The sequence below is a fragment of the Mus caroli genome, chromosome 6 (genome assembly GCF_900094665.2).
Source record: "Mus caroli chromosome 6, CAROLI_EIJ_v1.1, whole genome shotgun sequence".
Taxonomy (NCBI): Eukaryota; Metazoa; Chordata; class Mammalia; order Rodentia; family Muridae; genus Mus; species Mus caroli.
Window position 1 is genome coordinate 132,601,115 of NC_034575.1, and position 10,391 is coordinate 132,611,505.

At 46.0% G+C, this 10,391-nt stretch overlaps 1 protein-coding gene across 1 annotated transcript in view; it reads right to left on the reverse strand.

Moving 5' to 3' along the window:
• Nucleotides 1-10,391, reverse strand: part of Mansc1 (MANSC domain containing 1) — a 21,533-nt gene extending 11,142 nt beyond the window's left edge. The window contains exons 1-2 of the mRNA XM_021165563.2: nucleotides 10,119-10,391; nucleotides 443-839 (exon numbers count right to left, since the gene is read on the reverse strand). Coding sequence (XP_021021222.1) covers nucleotides 443-662 — 220 coding nt within the window. The 5' untranslated portion in view covers nucleotides 663-839; nucleotides 10,119-10,391. The remainder of the gene's footprint in view (nucleotides 1-442; nucleotides 840-10,118) is intronic.

The window sequence follows — 10,391 nt, forward strand, 5'->3', positions numbered from 1 at the left end:
ACTCACTTTGTAGACCAGGCTGGCCTCGAACTCAGAAATCCACCTGCCTCTGCCTCCCGAGTGCTGGGATTAAAGGCGTGCGCCACCACGCCCGGCTAGATCGTTCTATTTTAAGTAAAAAAAGAAGGCTGGGGGGAAGAGAGAGCTGAGTGGGAGAGCTCTTACTGAGAATACTTGTTCATCTGAGGAGATAAAAGCAACATTCACACAAGGACCTGAGACAAAGGCTATGTATACGATCCTTATGCCACAGCATCCCAGAGAGAGCAACTTAATACAGCACTAGGGTGGATGGTGGAATGTACTTGTGGACAGTCCCCCAGCCCCACTGTGTCACTTGTCTTTCTGATCCACGGAGAATCACTGGTGCAAACGAACCAGCCACACTGTCCAGCCACCATCGTCACAAAGCACACAGACCACAGCAAGCTGAGCCACCTACCTGCTATGTCTTTTGTTGAACAGCAGGCACCGACACAGTCTTCCTGAGTTGCCACGTGTATGGGCTCATTGCCTCGAATGCCTTTTGAAAGCGATGACTGGATGTCAATGACAACGTCTTCTAGACTCTTGGTGAGGCAGTTCTGACCAGCAGACGACCTTGGTGTCAGGAAGGAAATGACCACCAATGCGTAAGTCAAGCTCGCTCCCCTGAAGAACATTCTGAACTGTTGCTTAGTCTTGATCTCTCTGCAGAGACCAAGGATGGACCCTTCTGCTCAAGGATGGACCCTTCTGCTCAAGGATGGACCCTTCTGCTCAAGGATGGACCCTTCTGCTCAAGGATGGCTCTTCTGGTCTCAGTTTACTTCAGGAAAATTGTACAGATGGCTTTTTCTCTAGAAAAAAAAAAAGAAAGCTGAAGCAGGAGGATCGCCACGAGTTCAAGGTCCACTTGGGCTACATAGTGTGAGTTATAGGCCAGCCTGGGCTACATAGTGAGTTACAGGCCAACCTGGGCTACAGTGTGAGATGGCTCAACAGGTAAGAACACTTGCCAAGTTTGGATTCTAGCATACTTTTTTTTATGGCTCACAAACTGCCTATAACTCCAGCTGTAAGGGATCTCACACCCTCTTCTGGCCTCTGCATAGGTACTGGCACAACACACACACAGACGCACACACACACACATGGAAAACAAAACATCGCTTTGAAAACAAATAAGAAACAGTAATAATAAATAAAGGCTTGAAAATACCTATGAAGAAATATAAATGGAAATCCTGTCTGCCTGTGAGTTTGGGAATCCTTCATCACCTTGCCCTTACCAACCTGGAGGAGAAAGGCCATAAAACTGTTGGCACCTGAAGCAAGGCTGGTAGCTCAGCACACAGCCCTCCTCAGTAATAGCAATTAACATTTAAAGCCATCTGGGAGAGGCTGGCATTGACTGTGCCAAGCAACTCCCACAGGGTGGTCCCCTCTTGAATCCTTATACCAGCCCTGCAGACATTGCTTCTCCTTATGCCAAATGAGAGGGAGACATGTCTAATGGTTGAACTCTAGGAACCGGTCAGTTATCATGGGGAACATTCTGGCTCTGATAAGGGAAAACTTAGGGGCAATTATCTTTTTTGATATCCCCCTTTAACACAAAAGCTTAGCTACATAAGTGATACATGTTTGTAACCAAACCAGAAAAACATACAACTCTAGAAAAATCAGACTGTGTGGAGTACCTGGTGCTTTAAGGAAAAACCAGTGTGAAATTGCCAAAGCCATACCTCACCCACCCTCATATTTCCAGAATACATATTTTTGGCTTAATGCTGAATTGCTGCTGCTGCTGCCTGCGCCTGCCTGCCTGCTTCCCTCCCTGCCTCCCCATCCCTCCCTGCCTGCCTTCTTTCCTTGCTTCCTTCTTCTTTATTTTGAAGCAAGGTCTTACTATGTAGATCAGGTTAGCCTGGAACTCAGAGAGATCAGCATGCCTCTGGCCTGCTACATTTTGGAAGTGTGTGTGGTGTTACGTACATGTGCATAGCTGAGCAGATGAGGTTATTTGATTAATAAATGTCCGCCGTAGGCTCATTTGTTTAAACACTTGGTCCCCAGTAGATGGTGCTGTTGGGGGGGGGGGTTATGGAACCATTAGGAGAGGCAACCTTGCTGGAGGAAGTCCATCTTTAGAGGTGAGCTTTGACAATTTACAGGTTTGTTCTGCTTCCTGCTTTGTCTTTCTCCCTCCCTTCTTTCTGGCCTCCATTTTCTCTCTGCTTTATTGTGTGTAAATAAAGATGTAACCAGACAGTTTCCTGGTCCTCCAGCCAAGTCGTGCCTATCTGGACATTACAGAGTCTCCCTCAGGGACTGTAATCCAAAGTAACTGTTTTCTTCTGTAAGTTGCTTTTGGTCGTAGTGTTCCACCACACCACCAATAACAAAAAGTAGCCAGTACAGTGTGCATGGCCCTACACGTATGTGCGGAGGTCAGAGAGGATGTGGGTGTCATAATCTAGCACTCTCCAGCTTATTCCCTGGAGCTGGGCTGGCTTGCTGACACCTCTCTCCCCTGCCTACCCCCACATCCCCAGCACTGATGTCTCTGTTTATGGTATGCCCGGCTTTTTATGTGGGTGTGGAGGATTCAAACTCAGCTCCTCATATTTGAGCAGAAAATGCTTTTACCCACTGACCCATCTCCCTCAGTTCCAACTTTCTGCTTCTTTAGCCTTTCTTCGACCATGGTCTCCTTCGGTCATCTAAGGAATCGAAGGCCCTATCCTGAAAGAATGCTCTAAATACACAAGATGGGCTGAGGGTGCAGAGCAAAGTTACAACAACAGCCACACAGCATTCCTTAAAGCCCACCCGAAACTGCTTATTTTATCAAAATCCGTTTTAGGAGCTTCGGATGGAACTCAGCTGGCACTGCTCATACAACAACCACGAGGCCCTGTGATTCCCAGCATGGCATACACAGGGCCTGGTGGCACACACCTACAATTCTAGCACTCAGGAGGTAAAGACTGGATGATTGGACGTTCAAGGTCCTCCTCCAATACATAGTCAGTTGGAGACAAGCCTGAGGTGCATAAGGCCGTGTTTCAAAACAAACAAAAACAAACAGGCAAACAGGAGATGTGTGTGTGTGTGTGTGTATACATACATACATACATACACATATATATATATATATATATATATATATATATATATATATATATATAACTCTAATGAAGGAAATCAAAGACTAGGTAAGTAGAGAGAAAGCCCATGGTTGTGGTAGGAAGATTATTATTTTGGTATCAGTTTTTCCCAATATCGTATATAAATCCAAACCCAGTAAGTTACTCGGTGGGTAACAACAAAATGCTTTGAACAATGAGGCAGAAATGAAAAGAGCCGTGAAAGTCAGCCAGCACAATAGTGAAGAAAACCAATATCAGCGAACCACCGATCCCTCACCCAGTGCTTGGCGGAAAGTTACAGTTCAGAAAAGTGTTCTGGCAAAAGAAGGGACAAAGAACTTAATGGAACGGGAGGTAGCCTAGAAGGCAACACACACAAACACGACGACTAGTCTCTGGCAAAGGTGCAAAGGCAACTCAACTCTAGCACCGGGGGCTCGCTGGAGAGAAAGCCTGGTGCTAAGCAGTACTCCCTGTTCTTGTACAGGCCCAGAGATCAGCCCCCAGCACCCACCCTAGGGGGCCACAGACACCTCTGAGTCCAGCTCCAGGGGCCCTTTCTGGCCTCTGCACACATGTGTGCTTATTCACATACAGACACATAAATAATAATAAGCTAGAATCTTTTTTTTTTTTAATGGTGTTAGAACAATGGGACAGCCACATGTAACAAATAACAGAGACACAAACTTGTTACCCTTCACGGCGATGAACTCAAAGTGGATGAAGTCCTAAATGTAAAACACAAGTCTGTGCAATTCCAGGAAGTAACAGGGGACAGGTCTTCATGCTCTTTGAGTAATTGAATGATGCGGGTTTTTTGTTTTGTTTTGTTTTTAAGAGACAACAGCAGAAGCACAAACCATAAACAAAGCTGATTTTTGTTTCACGTCTGTTTTATTTTACCAGTATGAGTGTTTAGCCTGCGTGGATGTGTGTGGATGTGGACCATGTGCATATGTGGTGCCTACAGATGTCAGAAGAAAGCATTGGCTCTCCCTGAAACTGGAGCTGTGGATTGTTGCAATGCCACCATGTGGGCGCTACAGCCTTTATAGGAGCAACAGTGTTCTTACACTAAGCTATGTCTCCAATCCCTATTCAATTAAAAAGAACAAAAACCCCTAACACTACTGCTCTATAAAAGCCACTGTTCTTTCCGCGCACATGTATGTGTGTGTGTGTGTGTGTGTGTGTGTGTGTGTGTGTGTGCGCACCTGCCTGTGGGGCACTGAAGTTCAGAATCTTCCTCAACAGCTCTTTCTTCTTCTGAGGCAGGGCCTATTAATCAAACCCAGAGCTTGCCGATACAGCTAATCTTTCTAGCCAGTTTACTCCAGAGATCCCGCAGGTGCCCTTCAAAGGCTACCCAGCCTTCCCAGCACTTCTGTGGGGTGGGAATCCAAGCTCCAGTCCTTATGTTTGCCTGGAGAGTACTAAGTCATCACTCCAAACACAGAAAAATCATTTGTAAGACAGCTGGCTGGTAAAGGCCTGCCATCCAAACCATAGCAAGAACTCTTAACAATAAGGGAAAAACTTAAAAAACGGAGCCAGCATATTAAGGTATAGATCCTTAATTTCAGTACCAGGGGGCAGAGGCAGGCAGACATCTATGAGTGTGAAACCAGTCTAATCTATATATTGAGTTCCAGGACACCCAGGACTGTATCCTGGGACACTGTCCAAAAAACAAAAAAGCCCAGGCGGCGGAAAAAAAAACCCTACAAACAACCCTCCTCCCCTACCCCCACCCTCCAAAAAAACAAAAAATGGGCAAAATAGTATGTCACCAATAATATATATATATGCATACATGTATATACACACATATATATACATATATAGACAAGCATACTTAAAATGCTCAACATTGTATCACCAAGGAACTGTGATTTGAATCAGCACTGAGACACCACTACACATCTATTAGAATGGTAAAAATCTGAGAAAGCAGCAGCGCTAAATGCTGACTGGGATGTGAACCAACAGGAACTCCCATTCCTTGCTGGTAGGAATGCAAACTGGTATGGCCACTCTGGAAGAAGTGTGACTGGGCCTTACCAAGCATAAAGGTCATCTCACAGCAGAATTCAGCAAGCTGTCCTACAGGTACCTACCCAAAGGGATGAAAAATGGTGTCTAGAGCCTGGAGAGAGAGCTCAGCTACTAGGAGCAGATACTGAGTTGTCAAATTCCAGCTCCAAAAGGACCTGACAACCTCTTCTGGCCTCTTCAGGCACTATGGGCTCATGATCCCTGCTTCCACACACACCCACACTTAAAATAAAAAATTTGAAAAGCTGGTTTCTACACACACACACACACACACACAAACACACACACACACAATCTGTACAACATTCTTCAAAATTGCTCAGCACTAGAAACAACCAAGTTGCCATTCCATAGGTGAACAAGTAAATAAAACACATTATATATTTAAATATTGTTCAGCCAGAACACCAATGGCTTATGCTCTAAGATCAAGAATCAACAAATGTGACCTCATAAAATTGCCTTCTGTAAGGCAAAGGACAAAATGGCAACCAACAGATTGGGAGAAGATCTTTACCAAGCCTACATCTGATAGAGGGCTAATATCCAACATATACAAAAAAACTCAAGAAGTTAGACTCCAGAGAACCAAATAACTCTATTATAAATGGGGAACAGAGCCTAACAGAGAATTCTCAACTGAGGAATACCAAATGCCTGAGAAGCACTTAAAGAAATGTTCAAAATCCTTAGTGATCAGGGAAATGCAAATCAAAACAACCCTGAGATTCCACCTCACACCAGTAAGAATGGCTAAGATCAAAAACTCAGGTGACAGCAGATGCTGGCGAGGATGTGGAGAAAGAACACTCCTCCATTGCTGGTGGGATTGCAAGCTGGTACAACCACTTGGAAATCAGTCTGGCGGTTCCTCAGAAAATTGGACATAGTACTACTTGAGGACCCAGCTATACCACTCCTGAGCATGAAGGAGTGCCCAGAAGATGCTCCAACAAGTAATAAGGACACATGCTTCACTATGTTCATAGCATATTGTCTTAGTCAGGGTTTCTATTCCTGCACAAACATGATGACCAAGAAGCAAGTTGGGGAGGAAAGGGTTTATTCGCCTTACACTTCCATACTGCTGTTCATCACCAAAGGAAGTCAGGACTGGAACTCAAGCAGGTCAGGAAGCAGGAGCTGATGCAGAGGCCATGGAGGGATGTTCTTCACTGGCTTGCCTCCCCTGGCTTGCTCAGCCTACTCTCTTATAGAACCCAAGACTACCAGCCCAGGGATGGTCCCACCCACAAGGGGCCTTTCCCCCTTGATCACTAATTGAGAAAATGCCTTACAGTTGGATCTCATGGAGGCATTTCCTCAACTGAAGCTCCTTTCTCTGTGATAACTCCAACTGTGTCAAGTTGACACAAAAATAGCCAGTACACATATATATATACATATGTGCTGGAAACAACCCATATGTCCCTCAACAGAAGAATGGATACAGAAAATGTGGTACATTTATACAATGGAGTACTACTCAGCTATTAAAAACAATGGCTTCATGAAATTCACAGGCAAATGGATGGATCTAAAAAATATCATCCTGAGTGAGGTAACTCAGCCACAAAAGAACGAACATGCTATGTACTCACTGATAAGTGGATACTAGGCAAAGAGCATGGAATACCCAGGATACAACTCATGGACCACATGAAGCTCAAGAGGAAGGAAGACCAAAGAGTGGATGCTTCAGTCCTACTTAGAAGAGGGAACAAAATAATCAAGGGAAGTAGAGGGTGGGAGGGACTTGGGAGGAAGAGAAGGGGTGGGGGGAAGAGGAGAAGAATCAGGTATGGGAGGAGATGGAGCTGTACAGAGGGTCGGGAAATTGAACAAGGGTGTGTAGCAATGGGGGGATGGGGAGCTGGGGGTAGCAACCAGAACGTCCCAGATGCCACGAAAGCAAGAGCCTCCCAGGACCCCATGGGGAAGACATTAACTGAAATACACCACAAAGGGGAGGGAGAACCTATCGAGACCATATCCAGAGGTTAGGCATGGGCCCGGTTGAGGATGGGGCCACCCACCCATCTCCTAAATTTTATCCCAGAATTGCTCCTGTCTAAAGGAAATACACAGATAAAGAGTGGAACAGAGACTGAAGGAAAGGTCATTTAGAGACTGCCCCACCTGGGGATCCATCCCATATGCAGACACCAAACCCAGACACTATAGCAGATGCCAAGAAGTACTTGCTGACCAGAGCCTGATACAGCTGTCTACTGAGCTCTGCCAGACCTTGCTCAATACAGATGCAAATGTACCAAACATTGGACACCAATGGGGAAGTTAGGGCAAGGACTATAGGAGCTGAAGAGGTTTGCAACCTCAGAGGAAGAGCAACAATATCAACCAACGAGACCCCCCCCCCCAAAGCTTCCAGGGACTTAACCACCAATCAAAGAGTACACAGGGGGTACCCATGGCTCCATGGCTCCACCACATTCGGCAAAAACGAACATTTTAAAACCTTAAAAGACATATCAGAGCTTACCAATAGGGGAAGCGGGATGGACAGGTGGAATACAGGTCCTTTCAGCTGTAAAATTATTCTGTAAGATACTGCAATGGATACATGTCTTTGTATATCTACCAAGACTCCCCTGAACTGTAAAACATGCCAAGTGAACCCTGTGTGAATAATGAACTTTAGCTGGTAAACGAGGTTATCATACAAAGCCAGTCTATGGTAATAGAACACAAGTTTAAGACTTCCCTGGTTATTACAACTTCTGTGGACACTAAAAATGGGAAGATGTATCATTTTCACATGCCAATCTCTATGTGCTTTATACAGCCCATGACCTTAAATCCGCACAAGAAATCCAGGATAGCCCAACCTAGGCTTTAGGTTAGCCTGAGCTAGCTAGTAAACTCCAGGCCAGCCTGGAATACAACCTGGAGACCTTTACTCAAAACACACACACACACACACACAGAGAGAGAGAGAGAGAGAGAGAGAGAGAGAGAGAGAGAGAGAGAGAGAGAGAGAGAGAAGACCTATTTTTAAGTCCATGTCCAGGTAAAACAACAAAACAATTGTGTGCTGTATGTGTGGTTCTTAATGGTGAAAATGAGTGGAGGATCAAACGACTGCTGCAGTTTTGAAGCAGTGCTGAATATAATCCTTTGAGAGATTTGTGATGAATCACACCTATGAAATGTATCTGTGCGTTCTGGTGGTGGCAAGTCACAGTCGCTGCTAACCCTACTATGGCTTTGCCTACATCCTTCTTGACAGAAACACTGCTGTGTCAGTTAGAGGAAGGGAAGTAATAAACTTTTCCAAAGTTCACAGACTTCCTGAATTCTATCCATGGAGCCTCGGGAGGGGAAAGGGAAGGGAGGAGAGTCTGATATGGTCTGTCCTCGCACAGGCGCTTGCACAGAAACCTGAACTGTGGGAGGAGACAGCAGGGGCTCTGCTCTCAGCATCTTTACAGTGACTGCTGCTGAGCAGAGAGCACTGTCCTTTGAGGTGGCTCAGTGGGTACCGGGGCTTGCCACCAAGACTGGGGACTGAACTTGATCCCTGGGAACCACATGGTGGAAGTAGAGACCTGATTCCCACAAGTTGTCCTCAGACCTACATATATACACCAGGGTATAAACACGTGTTTATGTGTGCATATACAAGTATGTATATTTTTTTTAATCTTAAAACCAAAACTAAAACGAAAACGAAAAAGAAAAGTAATCCCAGCACTTGGAGGCAGAGGCAGGAAGATTTCTGTGAGTTCAAGGCCAGCCTGGTCTACAGAGCTCATCCCAGGACAGCCAGAACTACACAGAGAAATCCTGTCTTGAAGGCCAAAACCAACCAAACAACCCCAAAAATGTATGGGTGCAGTGGCACACACCTTTAACTACAGCACTGAGGAAGCAGAGGCAGGCAGATCTTGTGAGTTTGAGCCCAACCTAGTCTAAGTAATGAGTTCCAGACTAGCCAGGGTACACAGGGAAATGCAATCAATTAAATTAACAAATAGTTTCATTAGAGATATCCAACAGCTCTTAGATTACTTAGATCTTCTGGTTTTTTTTTGATCCCTGATTAAGAATTACATATTAGGGTTGGAGAGATGGCTCAGAGGTTAAGAGCACTGATTGCTTTTTCAGAGGTCCTGAGTTCAATTTCCATCACCCACATGGTGGCTCACAACCATCTGAATTGGGATCTAATGCCCTCTTCTGGTGTGTCTGAAGGCAGGGGCAGTGTACTCATAAATAAAATAAATAAAAAGAATTACATATTAGCACAATTGTAGTGCCATTAGTTCATGAAGTTATCTAATCCACTATTACTTGGGGCTTAAGGTGTGAAGCTCAACTTAATCCTGTTGAAAAGGGGGACAGAAGACATAGACAGAAGAGAGCTTACTGAGTCACTCAAACTTAACTTGTATGTAACTATTTCAAATGTTGGCAATCATTTACCGCATACTATCAAGAAGTCGGTAACTCTCCTCTCCCTGTCTCTGTTTGCCTCTGTCTCTCTGTCTATTTCTGTCTCTGTCTCTGTCTCTCTCTCTCTCTCCCCCCACCCCCGTTCCCACCCCCCACCTTTACAGAGTATCACACAGCAGGTTGAATAAGGAAAAGGGAAGAGAAAGCATAGGAGAAAACATGGGAACTTTTCCCGTCCTTTGAGCAAGTACATGCTACTCCCTGAATGCTTCAGCGGCCCTCTGCAGACAATTTGGAGCTTGTGCCATTTATAGCAGGTGCTTTCAAGCCCCCCCCCCCCCGACCATCTGGTTTGGGGACTATCCAGGCCAGCCCCACTTTGCCCAAGTCTGGTCCCTGGGGTCGCTTCGAGGTGGTTGCTGGAGCTGGGCCCGGGAAAGGAACGGAGCTGTTCCCAAAAGGGGTCGCGTCTACCCGAGGCCAGCCAAGGGCGGAAAGAGACGCCTTTACCTGCAAGCGAGAGACCCCTGTGGCCCCCGCGGCGCTTGGGCCCAAGGACAGTTAGGTCGCTTTTGCAAAGAACCGGCGAAGCGGCGCAAGGCTCTGGGGATGATCGCAGGGGATGTTCGGCAGCTCCCGCACCGGTCCCGCAGATTTTGTCGTGACCAAGTTCCTGCTTCCGTCGCAGCGACTGAAAGTTTGCACGGGGGAAGGGCGCGTCCCTGCCCTGCAACCCGGAGCTGCTTCCCAGGCAACATCCAGCCTGACCGCCCCAGCCGGGAC